The 22,359-nt window shown below is 44.2% G+C and overlaps 1 protein-coding gene across 2 annotated transcripts in view; it reads right to left on the bottom strand.

The window, feature by feature from the left end:
- Positions 1 to 22,359, bottom strand: part of ABCC1 (ATP binding cassette subfamily C member 1) — a 98,616-nt gene that overhangs the window by 4,011 nt on the left and 72,246 nt on the right. The window contains exons 18-29 of one of the 2 annotated variants that reach the window (XM_054041819.1): positions 21,103 to 21,270; positions 20,146 to 20,323; positions 16,380 to 16,406; positions 10,472 to 10,556; positions 9,323 to 9,461; positions 7,915 to 8,122; positions 6,621 to 6,931; positions 5,320 to 5,519; positions 4,740 to 4,866; positions 4,016 to 4,117; positions 2,260 to 2,406; positions 1,015 to 1,173 (exon numbers count right to left, since the gene is read on the bottom strand). In XM_054041819.1, coding sequence (XP_053897794.1) covers positions 1,015 to 1,173; positions 2,260 to 2,406; positions 4,016 to 4,117; positions 4,740 to 4,866; positions 5,320 to 5,519; positions 6,621 to 6,931; positions 7,915 to 8,122; positions 9,323 to 9,461; positions 10,472 to 10,556; positions 16,380 to 16,406; positions 20,146 to 20,323; positions 21,103 to 21,270 — 1,851 coding nt within the window. The remainder of the gene's footprint in view (positions 1 to 1,014; positions 1,174 to 2,259; positions 2,407 to 4,015; positions 4,118 to 4,739; positions 4,867 to 5,319; positions 5,520 to 6,620; positions 6,932 to 7,914; positions 8,123 to 9,322; positions 9,462 to 10,471; positions 10,557 to 16,379; positions 16,407 to 20,145; positions 20,324 to 21,102; positions 21,271 to 22,359) is intronic. The other variant, XM_054041820.1, reaches the window with a different exon arrangement.

The raw sequence follows: 22,359 nt of genomic DNA, 5'->3' as shown, positions 1-22,359 counted from the left end.
ACACTCCCACAAGATTCAAAGTCCAAACTGGCTGCATCAGTAAATGCATCATGCCTACAATCTACTTATTCCATTTCCTCTTATGGCAGTTAGTGATAGATTTCAGCTTTGCTAACATGGAATGATCAAAAAGGGCAAAAGCAATATAATCCCGACGTCAAACCTATTACCCAGATCCTAGATAAATAATTGCAAAAGGTGTTCTGCAATTCAGCTAAACCCAGTTCCTTCTTGCATTACTATAAATAGGCAGGAACGCTTATAGACTAAAAGCTAGTAACTTATAAACCCAATAGTTTTAAAAACTGAATTCAAAGACAAGTGACTCAGTCATGTGGCAATTTCATAAGCAGGCATCAAGCCCAAAACAATAACATGATCCTAAATCCTCAAAACTGGAGTGACCTGTGCCATATCCCCATATGATTAATGTTGTTTCTTACTGTTCCTAAACAGAAGTGAACGGCAGAGACCAGACTTGATCTGCCAAGTTATTGTCAAAACAGAGTGAAATTTATTGAGTCTTAGTGTAATTCTAGTGAGACGTCTCCACCCTGTAATATGCAGTCTATATATGCCCTCTATTGGTCCAGAAGAGCTGGAGGCTTCTAAACCTGCTAAGGTCTACATCATGTCAGTTGCACTACCTGGTCAGACCTCTGCACTCATGCTGAGAAATCCGCAGCATCAGGACCTACGTGACTACTGAAAATCTATTATAAGGAGTTAACTAAATGAGTTCGTAATTTCAGAAGGCCCTGGATCCTGCCTCCATAGCAGCCAACCAATTCACATCCAAATTTGACTTCTTACATAAAGCAAGAGAAACATGCCTAAGCCAGCACAAAAGTCTGATCCAAAGTCAACTGAAGTCAATGGAAAGAGTCCCATTGACTCCACTGGGTGTTCAATCAGACCCTAATAAGGTATATTAATAAAATACGCATCCAGTTAATTAAAGCCTCAATAGCCTTAAGAAATCAATTATAGTATTGGCAGGAACTTTGCACCTACCTGGGGAATAATGGTGATCTTGAACCGCAGCTCATGGAGCCCTATTTTTGCAACATTAACTCCATCAATAATAATCTCTCCCTCTGCTGATTCATTGATTCGAAATAAACCTAGAGTAAGGGAGGATTTTCCAGCACCTGTTCTTCCAACTATTCCCACCTATTAAAAGGCACACAGAAAGAAGTTATTGTTTAATAATTCTGGGGAAAGGATAAAGTCAAAGTGTCACCGAGAATCTCCTGAAGTGGACAGTTTCAGACCAATACATCTACCCAGTGCAAAGCAACTATATTAAGAAAATGGAGAATTAAGTTGGCACATTACATACATACATACATATTATATACATATACACACACACACACACACATATATACATACACATGCAACCGATGGTGCATATATATATATATATACACACACACACACACACACACACACACACACACGAAAGGAACAGATGTGATCTGAACTTTGTCAGCACTTCTCTACTTCACATTTTCACCACAATTCCATTTTCCTGTCCAGAAAAGTCCCAAAGCTTTTCCAGGTGCATTGGAATTTTGATGCGCCATTTGAAGGATTTTTTCGTTTTCTATATATATATTTTTTATAGCTACAGTTGTGGAGCTATAGGTTTTGATCTTGTTTTTCCACCTGACTTTAGGATACAATTGTGCTCATTAACAGAATACTCAGTTGCATGTCTGATTAGGAAGTTATAAAAACATGTGCCTTTTTTTGTATTTGTGCTTGTATGGTTATATGTATATAAACTGCCTTGTATTTTATTTTAAAATAAAATAATCTACTAATTTACATAAAAAAAGGATGCACAAGTCAGTAAAATGTGGTTTTGAGCAGTAAGTGAAATTTAAACTTCATAAATTTGCCATTTCATTTTGCTTGTGTCAAATAAAAAAGGAAATTGGTTAAGGTCACATTCTCCAGTACACTCGTTCGTATTTCTATACCAAAAGAGCACACGCTCGGGAAAACAGTGAGCACATGTAACCCACAACGCACAGCAGGGGTCGTTGTCCCACTCTAGCTGGCAGCTGTAGTGGGCTCTTATTGTCTTATAAAGACCAGCCACTAAAGGACTTAATCTTTTAGCTCCAATGGTAACCTCATCCTTTTAGTGCCGAAAGTCTCAGGGCTCAAATCCCATTGTCAGCTGAAGCATGAGGTTGCCAGCTTATAAAATGAAGTGCGGGTATATAAACAGCAAGCCACGTTACTTACCTTCTCTCCTCCATTTATGGTAACGTTTATGTTTTTCAGAACTAAATCCAAGTCCTCACGGTAACGTAAGCCATAGCCTCTGAACTCCACTTTGCCTTTATGAGGCCAGTTGTCTGGTGGAGCAGTTTGCTCAATACACCAGGGAGCCTGAAAGAACAATTGCCCAGCCATTCAGCTAGATCATTATTAACAGATCTATTACTTTTTTTGACCCATCTGACTGAGCAAACGAAGAAATAGCTCCACCAGGGGTTGAATAAGGAAGAAGAGGGCAGAAGTCTTTTTCAAAAAGGACAGTACTGGAAAAATCACAAAGGGGCAAATTCGGCTGCATTGAAGACAATGAGGTTACAATGTATAATCAAGGGCAAGATTTGACTCAAAAGTTGTGAAAAATTTGTGTCTTGACTAAAACAAGCCTCACCTCCCGGAATAAGTCTCTCTACAATTGCTGATGTGAGAATAACAGACAGCAAATATTATGACAAACTGGTCATGCAACAGTTACACACTGCGGTGCCAACCTAGAGAGCCGGGTTTATAACGATAAGAAGCTTGCCTGAGACAGAGAACACTCAACACTTTGCATGGTGGTAATGAACGAGTTCTGACTCAGATTTCAGTGGGTGTGTAAACGGAGCAGGGTTTTCACCCTAATCAGCAGTTATATTAAAGCGGAGATCCCAGTGGGTTCATTGTTAGAGCCAATTAAAACATTCTTAAAATCAGGAAATTTTCCAACAGATTTTAGTTTGGAGGAACCACATGGGGAAAGGAGTGAGGAGAAACTCAATGGTTTGTACCCCACCCCGGACATGACTCAGGCTGGGCTGGGTTTTGATTTGAGGGTTTGGGCTTCCTATGAACACATTGCTGAAAATAAATCAAGTGGGGGAAGAAGGCTAAGAGGGGAAACGCACGACCAAAAGACGTTTACATGAGTCGTCATCAGACTGAAAACGAATTTTGCATAGCTCCATTTGTTAATTTGGTACGGACTAGACAGAAGACAAAGGGTTCCCACAAATTAAGTGCAAATAGCGATAGAGGAAACAAATGCTTTAACTCAGTGGTTCTTAACCTGGGGTGCACACACCCCCTGGGGTGCGAGATGCCCCTTCTGAGGGTGCGAGACATGCCAGATTTTTTTAGAAGGTAAATCATCGAAAACACAAATTAAGCACAGGCACGTATGTACAACTACTTTGTTTAATCAAACCTATGTATTTATTAACATTATACATTTAACGATTACTGTAATATACAAACAAAAAATATATCTAGGTTTAAAGAACTGACCTACTTCAACGATTTTTGATAAGGAGTGCGAGAATATATTTTGAGAACCAAAGGGGTGCAGGCAGCAGTAAAGGTTAAGAACAACTGTTTTAAGTGAAGAAAAATACCTGCAAAGTTAACATTCTGCCACTAGGGGGCACTCTCAGCATGAAGTATGAAGAAAACAACTAGTACTTAAAAAGCAAATTCCAAGACAAGTATCTCTGGATTCCCTTGTCAGTAAGGGCTACGCAAATTCAGCCCACTAGGGAATGGCAAGAAACACCTTAGCGTAAATTCTTTTGTTCAGAAACCAATACTGTAGTAGTCTAGCCAGTTAGGAGGCAGCTTGACTAATTGAAAGTCCCCCTTCTGTCCCATTAGAAAGACAATGACTGTACAATGCAAGCCTGCAGCATTAGTTAATAGCAAGGAAGACCTTTAGACATAAGTATAGAACCTACTAGCCACAACGTACCTCTTTCTCCGTTTCAGAGTATTCTTTGACTCTTTCCACAGCGACAATGTTAGTTTCCATCTCAGATGACATGCGAACCAGCCAGTTTAAGTATGTTGTAACCTGAAAAAGAATTCCTAAATGAAGCGTTTACAATACAAATGGACATCAACATATAAAAGAACATTTAGCATGCAATATTGAGATGAAAACCCGAAGTGCCATCTGCTCATTAAACGCAGCACTTGGCTTTACCTGGGATGAGATGAGAACAACTCAGCCACCTTCTACAATTATGAAATACAACTAGGACCAAGTTCCACCCTCAGATACGCATGTGCAGTGGGAGCTGTGTAAGTATAGAGCAGAATTTGGCCACTAGTGTGATCCCTAAACCAGCTGCCCATTTGTCCTGCTAGAGTCAGTGTGCCTCATCACAATTTCGTTTCATTGGTTCAAAAGGTTTCTCCTTACAGCCCCTCCCACATAGGAAAGTCCACCTGGACTCTAAATCTCTTTTCAAATCTCATCTGTAAACATTTACCCCATCGCATGCTCCGCAAATTAGTTCTCTCTCCAGGACTCGTTTAGTTTCATGAAGTATTTGGGGATTCAGTTTGTAGTGACAAAGCCTATTTATGACTATAGATGACAGATCAATTCTCAACTCTAATTCCATTACAGATTTATATCCTGATACTGGGATGTGGTCTTAAAGTGCAGAAAGATTTCTGAAGTATATTACCTGCAATGAATAGGACACTGAGAGTCCAACTAATCCAGGGCTGAGGCTGTTGCGAGCAATCACTGCAAACAGCGCTGCAAAGAGGACTATACAGTTCCCCACACATTCCAGCCGGACAGCCAGCCACCTGTAAGACACAGACAAGTGATTCAATTTTCCAGAAATATCTGATTAAACAAACAAAAATTCAGGGTGAACATGCTTAAATTCACATCTGTTTTGTTTTTTTAATGTGTATGTCAAGTGAGGCATTTACATCTACACATCCCCTTTGCCAGTGACACGGGAACTGACACATTTGGAGCTGTCTGACCATTTCCAGAAGGATGGGGTGCGGAAGCACATGAAACTAACTCTTTGGGGCAGAAAATCCTATTTTAACCTTGAACATGTTGGGTCTCAGGTGCCCAACACAGCCACAGTTCAACTAAATGAACAATGTGTAGAGGAAGCGAAGGAGGAGCAAAACTTTCTCTGAAATCAATGGGTTGTACCTGAGTAACGGAGCGAGGACTGCAGAACTGCACCCTCGCTATGCCACTGCTCTCTATGTGCTGACCCAACGCTCACGCCCATCTACCTGTTTGCAACAATGCTGGGAAAGTACGCTTTCTGATTTTCATCCACTTTTAAGTCACTCTGCTGTTTGAAACGCGTCTGCTCCTCAAAGGCTCGAATGACACTGACACCCAGGAGAGTCTCGTTAAAGTGAGAATACACTGGAGAGCGGCTGACAGATTCAAGACGTTTCAGCTGGCGAGAGGTGGCCACATAAAATCTCTGGAAATCAAGTTGAGTAGAACACTTTGAGTTCAAAGGCGCAGCACAGCCTGGACACGACTTCAACTATTAACAACTACAGGGAGTCAAGGGAGCCAACTCTCACCCAGACTTTTACTCTGGATAAGAGTACTACACATCACTTAGAGAAATCCAATTTGCTTCTAGAAAAATGCACTGATTCATGGATTTTAAAACCAGAACAGACCATAGGATTATCTAGTCTGACTGCATTTTTAAGAAGCGTGGTAAAAACAGCAGTGGGTGCTCTTGTTTATGATCTCCAAATGGCTGAAGATCACATTTCCTCACATCAGGAAGATGTATTTTCCCCTCAAATGCTGGTCCTGAAAGCTCAGTCTGAGATCTGAGAGTCAAGCTGAGTTCTGTTTGGCTCAGGCATCACCACCAGGAAAAAAGATTCCACAACCAGAACTTGGTGAACAAACTCACTGATACAGGAGCCAAAAAAGAGAAGCCAATTCCCTTTCCCATGGCTGTATTGGCTCTGCAGGGATCACCAGAGTAAAGCAGTGAAGTCTTTTTTTTAGCCACTAAAGTAAGCAGGTATGACAATACACACAGGGAGCAAGACTGTAGAGTAAAAAGGTTGCTGTCAATCCTATTCTCTCCCTGTTTTAAGCTCAGTTTTCTGACTATACCTGCATTTTCTACATCTGTGCCTCTCCGAAGCACACACTCGTTGTTTGAATTATAGGAGTTTCTTTCCCCAATACTAGAGCTCTGAATGAGAAATATTTTATGTAATATACCTTAGATTCTTAAGGAGGCTGTCTTTAAGTCCAGTTATATTAAAATATTCCCATTATCTTCTTTGTAGCATTTACAATGAAATGATCCATGATAGCAAAAATTATTCATGGTTTGACACAGTGTCCTATTGAGACAGGCAAAGCAGAGAATGCTCAGCTACTGGAAATCCAGCAAGCTGACGGGCCTGCCAGGCACAGTGCACGTCATATAGTATCCAAAAATGGTCAGTCAAACTCAAGTCACAATCACATTAAAATCTAAAACCGAAGTAACAAAAGGAGAGGAGAGACAGAGGCTGGTGAGAGCTCAATGGCCGACGTTCCTTACCTGCACAAAGAAGTAGACAAGTCCCAGCGGCGGAATGACGATGGCAGCTATTGGCGTGGCCAAGAGAATGATGATGCAGGCCCCAATGACGTTAAACAGTGAGCCCATGAACATTTTGATTATCTGAGGAATCACAGAGTCTATAGTGTCCATCTCTTTAGAGAACCGGTTCACTAAGTTCCCACTGGGTGTTCGTTCAAAAAAACTCATTGGAGACCTAAGGACACTGTGAAGCAGGCCAATGTGTAGGTGTCGTGAGGCAAATATCCCCCCTATTGACACAGCCATTGAGTAGCCAAACACAGCAATACCTGAAAGAGAAAACCGAGTTGACAACTTTTTTTCCTCCCTGAGCAGAAACGTTTTTCCTAATTATGTTTATTCTTGGTTTGTAATCAATGAAATCTAAACCATAGTAAATTTAGTCAACACAAATTCAAAATCAATCAATCCTCACTGAAGAAGGCAAATGGTGATCTGAACTAGTTGGACTGAGCAGTAAAGATTCTTCAGTGAAAAAGGTACGCTCATCCGAAGGAAATGTTACCCTGAAATCACATGTTGAAAGGCTATTTGGCACACATGGCCTGCTTACACGCTGCTCCACTTTAAAAAGTTGTTTATTTCTCATTGCAAGGCTGGACGTGGCAATTCTGAAGAGAAGTGGGATATTGTGTGTTTATTTTCAGGTCAGACAAAGCCTATTTATACACAGAACAGACTTAACAGGCAGCAATTGTGCAAACTTCTCCTGGACACTCTGTCAGCATGTCTGAATCCGGAGGTGGCAGGACCCATGTAGCAGTGAGAGGATAGCTTAGCAGTCCACATGGCTCAGGCAATCCTTGGCTGCTGCTCTAGAACTGCCAGTAAGGCTGCCAAAGAAGATCAAAAGGTGTGGTGGCAGCTCCTGACCACTGGGAACTGGACTGAGACTCAATTCATTTCATTCGGGTCAAAGAACCATCAGATGGCAGAAACTTTCAGTCATCACAGACTGGGATGGATTTGAACCAGCCATCCAGCAGCTAAAGATTCCAGATCCCATAATCAGAAACAAAGCTAGAATGCATATTACATTAAAAGAAAACCAAATTCACTAACTGAATAATTTATTGCCATTATTTAAACCTTCCCATAAAAAGCAAAATAAAATTCATGGCAGCAAGAGACTCCTGAGGAAGCCTTTGTGCAGTGCCGGACACCAAGTCACTGATCTTTCTAACATTTGGCTTAATATTTTGAACCAGTCAGTTAGTTTTAAAATAGCTTAAACAGATAATTTCAGGCAAACCTTGAGACATTCCCAGTGCTCCATACACTCCTAGCCGGACGTGCGTGTGCTGCTGAGTCCCATTAATAACGGGATCGTCTGTCCATAAACTTAGCCAGTAGTTGGAAGCCAGGGCGGCTATGTGGTTACACATAAAAAGGAAAATGCTCAGAAAAGAGATAAAGAGTCCAATGGCTTTCATATATTCCCAGTACACTGTTGCCTTTACCTAAAGATGCAAGAGGAAAAAAAAGAAGGTCATTTTACACAGGAAGTGTAAGGCCTAAAACACTCATATATGTAACCACCACCTACAGGATAGTGAAGTCAACATACCGGTTACACAGTTTACATCTTTATGGTGGGCCACAAAATACCTACTAGTCCTGTCCCAGAAAGATAATGCCTGGCAGCACCAGTGTCACATTCTAACAGAATGCCTTGCAAAGGTTAGCTCAGTGACCCCAACTGCCCTGGGATGTTGGTAGGCACTGCTGCCTTTACACACATGGAGAAAGCGAGACAGATTAAGGGACTTCCACAAGCTCATACAGGAGATTTATGGCAGAGCCAGGAATAGAATCTGTTTCTGAGCTTTAGCTATAAGATCCTCCCACCTTTTAACAGGAGGATCCAACCACAAGCAGATTGGGGGTACTACAACCAAAGGAAAAATTGAGCCCAAGGTTACTGCCCAATACGTATGGATGGGATAAGTTATAAGCTGCATTTAGAGAAAGATTCAAGTGAAATAGTTGACATCTATGCTGCAGTAGAGAAGTATTTCCCCCTCAAAGTACTAGCTCACTGATCTCTTACAAAAACCCCTGGGTGTGCTGGGATTCAGCACTTGGATCTGACAGTGGAAACTTGGTTTTAATCCAGTTGTCAACTCCAATCCCTCTAGAGTGTGACTCGGGTCACAGAGCTTGTCACAACCTTGTAGCCTTTTTCCAAGAAGTGACTGCAATAGAGTTATAATTAACAGCTGAAATTTTCACCTCATTTTTTCCAGCTTGCCAGGTAATCGTGCCAGCCACACCAGTGTAACTGAAGCTCTCATTTCATCCCTCTCTGCCCTTCCTGGGCCTACAAACAAACCTGGGACGCAGGCTTAATAGCAGAGAGTCTAGAAACAATCAATGAACTCAAAAATGTGTTCACCTCCTTCCCCAAACTAGTTACTTGCTCTTTGCAGGGGTGCTGGAACAATTTGTATCGTGGGGGTGCTAAAAGCCATTGAACCAAGCTGTAAACCCTGGATACGATGGAAACCTCCTCAAGCCAGGGGGTGCTGCAGCACCCCCAGCACTGCTAGTTCCAGCACCCACGGCACTTTGCTCCTAGATTTGAATGCTATTGTCTCCTGAATCAGAGGGATTTTTGATAAACTAAAATTTGGAATTGAAGAGAAATAATTAAATCTCACCCTCCCAGTCTTTGCTGTGTCAGCCTCCGTAAGTTTCCAAGCATTCTTTTCTGCTGGTGCCTTCTGAAGCTCTGTTGTACTAGTCTGGTTCGGAGACTTCCCTGTTTCTCCACTGTAAGTTGATGAGTTACTGAGTTGTCTGAAATAAAAAAAATTTTTAAACAAGCCATCAGAAAGGGACCAGTTCTTTACTTGGCAAATGGATTTCAATGACCCAGATCTACAAGTCTGGACACAATCTTACTTTATGCTTCGCTGAGCCAGACAGAAACCTCCCTAACAGGAGAATGCATGTGAGTATTCAGTATTCTCTACCTGATTGCACTTCCTTAGCACCTGAAGACAAATGCTTCGGAATAAGTACACAATGGACTGCCAAGCCAGAGAGGAGTTCTTGCTTGAGCAGTCAAACTCAAGGAAGAACTATTCCTTGGTTAAAATAAATAAATAAATAAATAAATAAATAAAAATCTGCCTTTCTGGATCCTGCCCTTGTACTGAGCAGATGCAGGGACTCAAGAGTATTCCCATCATCAGCAGGATTGAAAAATTAAAATACATTTAATACATTATTCGTCAGCCTTCAAAATTTGCAGTCAAATTACTTCCAGAAATGGGCATATTCATCTCTGTGTTGTTTAAAGGAGAAATGGACTGACTTGTGGGTATCCTGACCTGAAGCCTCCCCACAAAATGCAAACCCAGGCAGTGGAACAGGCTAAGATTTTCATGGGATATTCAATTTTTGCTGGCATGTGAACTTCCTTAGCACAAGACTTACACTACGGAACCACAAAACAGCCTTAAATGTTCTCTTTGGGAAGCATGAAGGAGAGAGACTTTATTTCCTAAGTCTTTGTTCAGGTCAAAAACCATTTAAGACTTTTAATCGTTTAAGGAAACTCATTCTCATGAAGAGCAGAAATACTGTACTTGGAATGGTAAGAGTAGGCTGCAAACTGTCCAGTATGAAGCAGAAGGAAAAGACTAAGGGCTTGTCTAGGTGAAGAGAAAGCGCAGAGAACACTGGGCTGTAAATGTATAGCATAGTAGTGTGCTGCATACTAACTGTCTGTGTAGACCCCGCTACTGCGCACTAACAGTTCCCTAGTGCACTTTGACCTACGCTGCTTTGAAACAACTACACACCTAAGTATCGGTTTTCCCGTTGCTTCATTTGCGAGAACACCATTTTCCATATGCTTTCCTTCTTTCACAGTTGGGCTGTTTGCATCTGTAGGAAAAGCAAAGACGAACAAAGTTGGCCACAGCTAGAGAAGTCATAGTCAAAACCCAGTCAAATATTTGCACACCAAAATTGCACCCAAAGGGGAGAACACAATTAAGCAATTAATACTCTATATGGTAATTATTTCTAATAGGTTTTAACAATCATACTTTTTAGCACTAGTTTGAATCTTAATCTTACTAGGCAAATGCAAAGATGATAGAATATTATGCTCCTTTCCCTACTCAATGCACACTAATTTTAGTAGTTTGAAATAGGGTTATGAGAAGTGTTTGATAGTAAAGCACACATCAACTTCATAGTACAGAACATGCTACGGCTAATTTAGAGGATGCTCTAAGCTTTTTCTACTCTTCAAAAATTCATGCCTTGACTATTCATTAAAGAGGCAAAAAGTTATTTTTATTTTAGAGCAAACCAGAAACCACACAAAAGCTTTTTCTGGATTTTTAGTGCAAAGGTAGAAGATACATTCAGAGTAACTTGGAGAATGCTGGCTTTCCTTCATCACCCTAAAACAACACACACTACACAGCAGACAACAACAAACTTTCCAATAGCATTAATCAAGTACATGCTACTGAGGCTGAGTAACTAGAAAGGCCTTTCTACGAATTTAACATTAAGCAAAAAATAGGTGTTACATTTCCCCTTAATACAGCTATATAAATCCATTTGATTAACAAGAGGCAGTATTGCATTTACGCAAGTTAACCCGAAATGCTTCGAAAACCAAATTAAAATTTGAAGTTTATGTAGCTTGTGAAACAGTAAAGATAAACAACAAGAATTAAATTCAAAGCTTTCTCCAGGCAGTTTAATGAAACTCTATGAAACAGTGTCTAGTGTGGCTATCAGACCCTGACACATTTATATTTCATAGTTTTTCCACACACAAATCAAATGCCTTTTTTCCCTTAAAGAAATACCTTCTCTTAGTCTGGGCAATAATGTTTCCATGTATGCAGAGCTGTTCAGTGTTTAACCCAGAAGGAATTCTGCACACAAACAAATATTCTTAAGGAGGCTGAATACAGCCAAAAATAGTCAGTTTGTATCTACAGTGAAACCCGCTATACCACGATGTTTGGGGTCCAAAAAGTTACCCAGCAGGGGAGAGAAGCTGCGGCCCCACACCTGCCGGGGACAGAGAGCTCCAGGGCTGCGGGCGCCAGTGCTCTCTGTCCCCGGCAGGCGCGGGGCGGCTTCTAGGACTGGAAAAACGCGGTTTATTTATAAATGTCATAAAAAGTGGCAAAACGAACAGTATTACAGCAGTGGTCCCCAACCTTTGTGTGGCCAGTAGCACATTCATATTTTGAGAAGACTGTGGCGGAAGCGAACAATTTTTCCAGACTTATTTTGGAGTTCTCAGTCACTGGCAGGAGCGGGGCCGCGGCTTCTCTCCGGCCTGCCAGGGACAGAACACCGGTGCCTGCAGCCCCAGAGAAACCAGAGAGAAGCCACGGCCCTGCACCTGCCCGGGACAGCGAGCACCTGCACCAGCAGCCCTGGAGCTCTCCAGATTGCTCGGTCACATGGTGTGAGCCAGGGAGCTGTGCCAGGCAGGGGGAGGTGGAAGCAGGAACAGAAGAAAAGTTGGGAGTTGCTCGGAAGTTCCGCTGCTTTAACTCTGCCAGGAGAGGCAAAGGAATAGCTGGGAGCTGCATGGAGGGGCCACTGTTTTCCGGAGCGGGGGCTGCTTTCCAGAAGGGGAGATTGCTGCCAGGAAGGAGAGGGACATGGCTGACAGTGGTTGTGCTCCCCACTGTCAGCAGGCAGGGTAGTCTATTGGGAGCAGTGAGTAGGAAATAAAACAAAATGGTGGGGGGCAATCACTAGCACTGGGGAAACAGGTCCATGGGGTAAGCAGGGCTGGGCAGAGCAGGACAAGTAGGGAAACAACTAGCAAGTGGAATGGTGCCTGGGCAGTGCAGGGAATAAACAGATAAAGGGGGCACTGGGCTGGGAAAGCAAGCACTGAACAATGAAGGGGCGGGGAGGGCAGGTACTAGACACCAAGAGGAAGGGCAGGGAACAAACAGTGAAGCAGGGAGGCCAGGTCTGGCCTGTGAAGGGGAGTATCAAGCCACATTGTGAGGAGCAGGGCATGGCAAGTATCAGAGCCGGAGAGGAGCCGCGGCCCCGCGCCTGTCGGGGACAGAGAACAACAGGGCTGTGGACGCCGGTGCTCTGTCCCCAGCAGGCACGGGGCCGCAGCTTCTCTCCCCTGCCTGGCACTAGGCGGGGGCACATCAATGTCCCAGCAGCCATCATGGCGTTGGGGACCACTGGTACCAGTACATACAGTACTGTGTGTCTTAAGGGGGGGCCAAATTGTGATCGCGTTATATGCGATTTCGCATTATGGCAGGGCACCTTATTGTGGGGTTTGACTGTATTAGAAAAAAAACATTTGACAGGGAGACAATTATTTGTTTAGACCTGAAAACATTTGTTTTGTTAAAAATAAAGATGTTCAATGTTTCCATGAACTATTTTTCTGAACATTAAACAACAAACTCCACTGAACTGCAGCTGTCTGTTTGACTTAAGGCATTCTCTGCTGCATGTGCAAATGAAACACTGATGCATCGTGCTAATGCTGGAGAGTCAGAAAGCTAAACTGATCGGTGCTGTTTCATTGTCCAGGATGAGTGAAGTGCAAACAGTGAATAAAACAGCATAAATGAAAACTTCACACACTTTACAAATGAAGTTATTAAAAGTGAGAAACTATATTTAGATTTTTACCCAGACAATATTTCTTTAGGAAAACTTCCAGATGAAGAACTTCAAGCATTCAATATCCCCTTCAATTGCAAACACTGAATTTAATGGCAACCCTTATTCCACGTTATAGCCCGCAGCTCCCAAATGGCTCTTCAAAGTCAGATTTAATTTTGTACGCAATAAATATTTCTGCACATGTTGAATACAGTATTTCAGAAACAAGGAAAGCTCTCAGAAGTATAATTAATCTGGCACCATACCAGTGAGGATGCAAACTCACTAACAACTATTCTTATTTCATGTCTTAGTATCACCACTGAAGAATTCCTTTTCAAATCAAAAGGTTGTATAGTTATAACACTAAACAGGCAGTAAAGAAAGGAAATGAAGGAATCATTACTGCACCAATCCTGCAAACTCTCATGCATGTAAGTAGTCACGTTGAATTAAACGAGACCACTAACATGCATAAGCATGTGCAAGATTGGGCCCTCAATTTTTGTCATCCTGACAGGTTTGATGTTTAAGAGACAAGACCCATCTCAACCTGTCAATGGGATATTCATTAAGGATTTCCATCTTTCATATTTATTTTCCCACCCTGCCAAAAAATTAGGATGCATTCAACTAAACTTAAAAACCTATCAGTGAAAGTTTTCAGGACTTTTTACAGTGTTTACTCTTACTACATCTTGAAACATACCAATCTTCCTCATAGTCCATTTCACAAAGAGGGGCTGTTAACATCTGGAAGGGTGAAGACCGAAGACCCGAAACCACAGGACAATTTAGTCAGGAGAATTTTTCAGTAATTTTTTTTTTCTTACATTACTACTTTTTTTTTTTTGCAAATTTCTCAATAAATATTAATTTGAATCTCACACCGGCAGCCCTCAATTCAGTCAGTCCCGTTTGGGATGGAATATCACATCTTGTGAAAAATCTACTGCACAATAGAATGTAGACAACTATTATGCAAGTTTTCAGTTGCCATAAAAAGTTATTTTAAATGTAATACTTAAGAAAATAAAACCTTAGGTTTGTCTAATACACATCTCTCTGTGTCAAAATGAACATTGCCTTGTGGCTTCCAATTTCCACAAGTAACTGGGAAACATTAGTTTCATAAGGAAAAAGTTTCTACATCGTATAAAAACTCATTATGTAGAGCAATCAATATTTTAAAACAGCTACAGGGAAAGTGTTCAGCTTTTTTTGACAAGATTTTGTCCAACCTTAAAATTATTTCAGATGAAGATTCATTATTGTCATAAATTCTATTATTGAAAAGCCAGTGTCCCAAATGCTGAAGTTTAAGCCACTATTTTCATGCAATGTGCTCTCTCCCTACTGTTATGAAGTGTAGTGAGGCCGTGTGGCTCCCTGACGCCCCCGAGAGGGAAGAGCCCATCTGGAGGCCAGAGTGGGAGGAGCTAGGGAGCTCGAGCCCGCCCCTCAGAGGGTCAGGCAGCGACCCGGAAGTATAAAGGCTCGCCCCCAGAGCTCAGTAAGGCCCGAGCTGCCGGAGAGGCCAGACGCCTCCAGCCTAGCTCGTGACTGGGAAAACTCAGCGGCCCAAGGCAGCCACCAGGACTGGCCGAGCCTGCCCTGCGCCCACTACCCGGAGGAGCTGCCGGGCCTGCCCTGCGCCCACTACCCGGAGGAGCTGCCGGGCCTGCCCTGCGCCCACTACCCGGAGGAACCTATGGTGCTGGACCCCCCAGAGGACAACACCCTGACCCAGGTAGGCCCCGAGGGGGAGTCTGGAAGTAGCCCGGGGGCAGATGACCCTAGTCTGGCTGCAGCACTTCCAGAGCCCATATCAGTGTGTTGCGGTCAGGATCTCCACTAACTACGCAGCGGGTCTTCTGCCGCTGCTAGGGCCCCAGGCTGGGACGCAGTGGAGTGGGAGGGCCTGCGTCCCCCCTGCCACCCAACTCGTGGTTGGCAGTCTCCCTCTCTCCCAGGCCTGAGGAGGCATGGGCCTATTGCTATTGGCTGTACTGTTATTGCTCAGCCCTGCTTGAAGGCCTGAGCTCTGACTTTGCACTGCTGCGCCCTGACCTAGGGCCTGGGCTTACAGTATTTGTTCCTGTACAGCAAGGGCTGCTGAGGAAGAACCCACGGCCAGACTAATTCCCCAACATCAACTGTGCGTAGTGAGCTGCTGTGGCTCCCCGCCGCCCTGGAGAGGGTCGAGCCCTGGTTAATCCTTGTACATGAAGCAAGAAGCTAACCAAACACTATTCTTCATGTAGTGTGAAACGTCAGCTGCCAATGATGCAGCCACATGAGAGAAAAAACGCAGCCATGTCTATTGCCCTAATACTAGGGTTACCATACGTCCGGATTTTCCCGGACATGTCCGGCTTTTGGGGGCTCAAATCCCCATCCGGGGGGAAATCCCCCAAAGCCGGGCATGTCCGGGAAAATCGGGAGGCTTGGCCGGGGCCTCTTTGTGCGGGGCCGGGGGCATGGTGCCCGGCCGGGAGCCAGGCCGGGCCAGGGTCGCAGTGCGGGGCGGGGAGCCGGGCCCGCGGGGCGGGGAGCCGGGGGCCGGGCCTGGCCCGCGGGGCTGGGAGCCGGGGGCCGAGCCGGGCCCGCGGGGCTGGGAGCCGGGGGCCGGGAGCCGGGCCCGCGGGGCCGGGGGGTGCGCCGGGGGTGGTCGGCTAGGGCCCGAGCCGACCCAGGCTGGAGCCGCCGGGGGCCAGCCTGGGCCGCGCCTCCTCCCCCCCCCCCCACTCCTCCTTACCTGCTTCAGGCTTCAAGCAGGGGAGGGGGCGGAGACTTTGGGAGGGGGTGGAGTTGGGGCGGGGGTGTGGGCGGGGCCCCCGGGAGTGTCCTCCATTAGGAGGCACAAAATATGGTAACCCTACCTAATACAAAGAGTATAAAACAAACGTGGCAAAAAAGGAGTTACCTGTGGCCAGTGAAGGAGGAATGGTCAATTGTAATGAATATTTTGAGTTTAAACGTATACATTGACTTTTCCAAAACCATGCATATCTTTTATATCACAGTCAACTATTTCCACTATCTACATGCAGAAAAGCATCTGAGCAAACCAACACAAACCTTCCTTGTCTTCTCCTGTCTTTGGATCTGTGTTCAGGATTCGGGGCGGAGGGAGAGAGAAAGGGGGAAGAAGGTGATGAAACAGTTTAAAAGACAAACAAAAATTGAATTCAAATGAAAAAGGCCATCAACTAAGAGCGTGACAAACCTTCTCCTTTCTTTGCAGCTGTATATTAATGGAAGCAAGAAGAGAATGGTAAAGAGTGGGATTAAAAAAAAAAAATCAAATGATTACTTGCTATGAAAGTTTACTAAGACAGCTGCCCCCCCGCCCCCTCCACACCTGCCAAAAGTAGTTCCAGACTTAGAAAGAAAAATTCAAAGTTAATGCTGGAGCCCTTCATAAATATGTTCAGATGAAAGTGCGAGACATTTATGCTATTCTAAATCAAGTTGGGTGGAAGGACAAGTGAGGAGGTTAGACTAATGGGTAGCCCAATTACTGCACCAACAGAGGAGCTGGAAACAGGTAAATTGGAGAAAAAGCTGTGGGAGGGTGGACAGAAAGCTGTGTAAGGTTGAGCCAGCATTAAGATGACATGGGAGGACAGGCAGCCAAAATGAGCTTTGGAGGTGTGAGATGAGTACTGAGGCCGGGGGGAGTTTCGGACACTTGTTTAATATAGTGGTGACTCCTTTTTGTTGGTTTCCATAGACTATACAGTCTGCTTATGCAACTATAGATACAGACACACACAGTAATTTGACTTTAGAAGCAAAAGACTTCTCATTTATATGTCCCCTTTAAATTAAATTAGTCCATGTGAACTAGGTAGAGAGAGCAATACCACCATTTTACGGCTAGGGAAAAATAAAAGCAGAGGTAAAGAGATTTGCCCACAACTAAAGGGCAAATAGTAGTCAAACACTACGATAATACATTGCATTAGTAAACAACAAAGGTGCCCAGTGTTCATTTGGATCACAGTAATGAAGAAGAATTACATGCAAGGATGGCAAATAAGTGCAGCATGCTAAAAACACTGGATTTCTTTCCAAAACAAGTTACCCAGCACACCAATGGGAAAAGACTTTCAAACAAAAGCAAGGGCATACTTGTCAAGCATGTTTACATGTACAAAAAGCAAACAAAACTGCCTAAGTGAGCTGACAAAGGCTAGAACTAGGGAAATTGCAAAGTATTAAATTTTATCGAGACTACAAAAGAAAAAGGCAGATTAATCCTTCTCTCTGAAGTCTGCTCATACATTGACGTCCATATCAGATATCCTTTAAATAAGAGTACATCTAGCTGCTTCCAAACCCAAAGCATTATTTCTTTAATTCTATACAGTGTGCAAGTTAATCATATTTCTTCTATTGTAATGGCTTTTTTGTGGTACTTGTCCCAGTGGTAGGTGAGAACCCCATAATCCTTACTTTGCCCCACAGCTCTCACAGTGAAATATGAAAATATTTCCATTTTGCAGAATGGGAATTGAGAGAGATTAAGGGACATGCCCAAGATTATACAGGAAGCCTGTACCAGGGACAGGAGACCGATCTGCACAGTCTCAGCTCAGTGAGTTAGCCAGAGGACCATACCTCTCCCAGAATGCCAGTGCCTACAAAAGGTCCAGTGGAGCTAGGGTTGCCAACTTTAATAGCACAAAAGTGAACTCCCTTGCCACACCCCTGCCCTACTCCTTCAAGGTCCCACCCCTTCTCAGAGGCCTCCTCCCCACTCACTCTATCCCCCCCTCCTTCTGTCGCTCGCTCTCCCCCACCTTCACTCATTCATTTTCAATGGGCTGGGACAGGGGTGGGGAGAGAGATACGGGCTCTGGGGTGGGGCCAGAAATGAGAGGAGGGTGCTCGGGGCTGGCGCAGGGGGTTGGGGTACAGGCTCTGGGATGGGGCTGGGGATGAAGAGTTTGGGGTGCAGGAAGGGGCTGGGGGATGGAGCCAAGGGGTTCAGTGTGTGGGAGGGGGTTCCGGGCTGAGGCATGCGGTTGGGGTGTGGGATGGGGTACAGGCTCTGGGCTGGAGATGCAGGTTCTGGGTTTGGGCAAGAAATGAGGGGTTCAGGATGTGGGAGGGGACTCAGGGCTAGGGCAAGAGGTTGGGGTGTGGGAGGGTAGTGGGATTCAGGCTCTGGGGGACACAACTTGTTGCTGCTTCCAGGGAGCCCACCCATGTCCCTCAGTTCCTAGGCCTAAGGGTGGCCAGGTGGCGCTGCACAGTGTGCACTGTCTCCACCCGCAGGCACTGCCCACGCAGCTCCCATTGGCTGTGGTTCTCAGCCAATGGGAGCTGCGGAGCTGGCACACAGGGCAGGGCAGTGTGCAGAGCTCCACAGGCTGTTCCTCCGCCTGGGAACCAGAAGGACATGATGCCACTTCTGGGAGGCACGCGGAGCCAGATAAGGAGCTTGACAGCCCCGCCAACTGGACTTAACGGCCCGGTTAGCGGTACTGACCAAAGCTGCCAGGGTCCCTTTTCGACTGGACGTTCCAGTAAAAAACCAGACACCTGGCAAACCTAAGTGGAGCAGATTCAACAAGCACATTCAGAAGACAAGCTCAGCTCTTCTACAACACACATTAATACATGCTCTCACCAAGGAGGCACATTCTGCTCTGCTTTCTCCAATAATCAGAGGGGGAATGTCATAGCTTTCTATGGCCTGGGAAGGACAGGGCCTGAACAGGGCAACTCTGCTTCCTACCTTACAGGCCCTCTCACCTGGCCTCACTCTCCACCCTGTTCCCTAGTCATTCTCTTTGTCAGCCTCTCTCCACCTGTCATTCCCTTCCCACTCACCTCTCCCATTGCCAGAAAGGGGATGCAAGCATCGCATTTCCCTCTCCTGGCCCGTGGTAGAGGGCAGAATACTATTCTCACTTATCTCCTGGCTAAGAGGACAAGCAGCAATTCAGTACAGTTCTATGGCTTGTCTGACAGCTTCATTCAAATTCTGTAGTTCAGTGCACTGCTCATGTTCAGGCAGGATAGAGTGTCGAGCACCAAACACCCATGCAGCACTCCAGGTGATAGGTGTGAATTATGCAAAAAATCAGCAGGAGCAATCCATTTCCTGCAAAACCTGCCATTTGTGTGCCTCAGCAGAGGGTGCATGCCAAAGGACACGTCCTGTGTGCACACAGAGGGAATATCAGCGTAACCCCAGCCAAGCACACTAAAAACCACTGCTTGTATCTGAGCATTACTACAGGGAACAAAGCCAGAAAACAATTTGAGCAAGTCTTGTAAGAAATCAGACTGGGAGGCATTGGACCTTCTTCCGCGATTTGCAGACAAGGTGCAATACCTTGTCTGAAAGTTACAAAGATTCCCCGCAGTCTCTAAGTGTGAATGCAGCTGTGTTGTAACAGGAAGATCTGGGAAAAGAACAGCTGCTCTTTCCGGCTCTCAGATTAAGTAAGGTTCCATTTATGTGAGGGACTCACCAGCCCTGTGGATAAGTCGTCAGAGATTCCATGACTTTTAGATTTAAAAAAAAAAGAGTGAACAGATGCCCAGCCTTAGACTGACTTCAGAGCTGTATTGGACAATCTGAAAGGATCCACGATTGGGCTTCCACAGGAGATTCTTCTACAGCCCAACAGACCTCACTATTATGCTGAATATTGAATACCTGGTTTTCAATTCTACCAGCCAATCATGGATACCTTCATGAAACAAGGATCCCTGCCTATTTTGATCTACCATGGGGAAGGAAAAGTACTCAAGGAAGCATGCTACCACAAACCCACTAGCAGGCAGCACATCATCTTAGCTCAGTGCAGTTTCTTTGTGAGCTTACCTCCATTCTCCACATCCTGATCAGCATTAGCATATGTACGAAGAAACTCGGCAAAGGCCCCGTCTTGCTTTAGCAGGTCTTGGTAAGAGCCCATCTCAGATATTTTACCATCAGTCATCACTATAATTGTATCCATCAGAGGCAGATAACTGACCCCATGGGTTACCAAAACCCGAGTCTAGATGTTAAAAATATAAATAGATATATATGGAGTACAAGGCTCTCTCTAAACAGTAACTAAGTGTTAAATACTTGCAGTAAGTGTCGCACAGCAGATTTTAATTATGTGCATAACAACACACGCAACAGGCACCTGGTAATTGTTAGACAAAATTAGTTCTTGTTTTTTAATAGTCGTTTTCTCCAGCTGACCTGCATCTTAGGCCTTTGGAGTCACTGAACTCTCTCATAATTCTTTGCACTGATGCTACTGGACCTTTCATCAGAGGTGCTCAAAAAGCACTTTATAAACACGAAACTCACATTTTTAAAGCTCTGTCTCTGCTCAACATTGCAACATCTGACTGACTTAGGAGCATGTGTCTCATTTTGAAAAGTGACTTTGGCACCCAAGTTTCACTGAAAGTCATTCGGACTTAGGCACATAAGCACCTAAGTCACTTTTGAAAATAAGGCTTAGGCATTGCAATGCTGAGCCGAGTAGCGCCTAAATACTTTTAAATATCTGGGCCTACCTCTTCACATCACTTCTCCATTTTACAAATGAGTAAAGCCAGGTCCAGATGTTTCATGCGACTTTCACAAGATCATGTAACAAGTCAGATCCAATTGGAAATAGAATTGAGGAATAAAAATGATGATAACCGGGAAGTAAAATGGATGAAGTTGTTTCAAAGGAGCTTTCTAGTTCTTGGAACCTTTTGAACCAAGCTTAAATCACAGAAAAGATCATTCCATGGAAAAGTCACCCGATCTGAAGTATTTAAAAATACCTACTTTGTTTTTCAGGATTCCCTTTGGTCCAATAACTTTGTCAAAAATATGCTTCCCAACATGGGCATCAACAGCAGATAAAGGATCATCAAATAAATAGACATCGGTGTTACAGTAAACTGCCCGAGCAAGGCTGACTCTCTGCTTCTGTCCTCCAGAGAGATTCACACCCTGGAGAAGGAGGAAATAAAGTGCTGCTGGGTTTTACAGTAAAATACATTGTTTCAGGGTAAAAGTCATAGGAGGCTTCTGTGAAGGCATTAGAGGAGCTGCAGCTTCATGATAAACATACCAAATAATAGACATTATTTCAGTAGCTTAATAGTGTTAAAAATCGTGGGCCAACGCCTCCTTTTTGATATGTATGGAAAAATCTAGACATTAATTAAAATCTGGCCAGGCCTCTAAACACGTGAAACACTATAGAGTGGCAGGGACCATATCTATCTATATGTTTCTATAGTACCTCCCACAAGAGAGAGGAAGTTCCAGACTGGGACTTTTGGCACCACTGTAATACAATCATCTCTACTGCAGGTCCTGTAACTCGTTACATTCACAGGATTTCCATGAATTAAAGTGGGAGTTTTGTGAATGGAAATCACCTCCTATATTTTGCCCAGTGTAAGGAAAGCATCTTAAACATGATTGTATTTAGTTTTCTTACTAAGCTGGGAAGCCACTTCAGTGTTGTACGATAAACAAGCATTTAGTTACCATGATGAAAAAATAGGAGTTCTTGATTGTATAGGGGCTATTTCATATTACAAGTGAAAAATGGCATGCTTAATAAATATACGGTACTCTGAAAAAATAACCCATTTGCAAACTCATGTCTGTAGTCATCACGAGAGCAAGCCAAGAAAGAGCATGACTAGCCCTAGGTTTTGCAAGGGCCTTATTCAGAGACAGAAGTGCAGAACTCCTGTTTAAAAATCTTCTCCTCCTCTGTGCGCTGGCACTCTGGCTCTGCTATCTTCCACAATCTGGAACTATTTGGTTAGAGCACCCACCAGAACTGCGAGCCCTAGGCACTCTCCCTAGACGCTGCACACTCCCAGGATGCACCAGTGTGGGAGCTCCTTCTGTGCACCAAAGCATGCAGGCGCCTTCCCTCCACCGCTATATGCTTTGCATGTTGTGCAGGGGCTTAGGTAAGGGCTTTTCAAGGGCTCTCCTCCTGTTTTCCCCATTGACAAACAGCCCAATTCACCTAGCTGCCTGCTCCTTTCAGGTGAGGGGTGGCTGTACTTGGATGAG

The sequence above is a fragment of the Malaclemys terrapin genome, chromosome 10 (genome assembly GCF_027887155.1).
Source record: "Malaclemys terrapin pileata isolate rMalTer1 chromosome 10, rMalTer1.hap1, whole genome shotgun sequence".
Taxonomy (NCBI): domain Eukaryota; kingdom Metazoa; phylum Chordata; order Testudines; family Emydidae; genus Malaclemys; species Malaclemys terrapin.
This window is presented reverse-complemented; position numbering and strand designations above follow the sequence as displayed.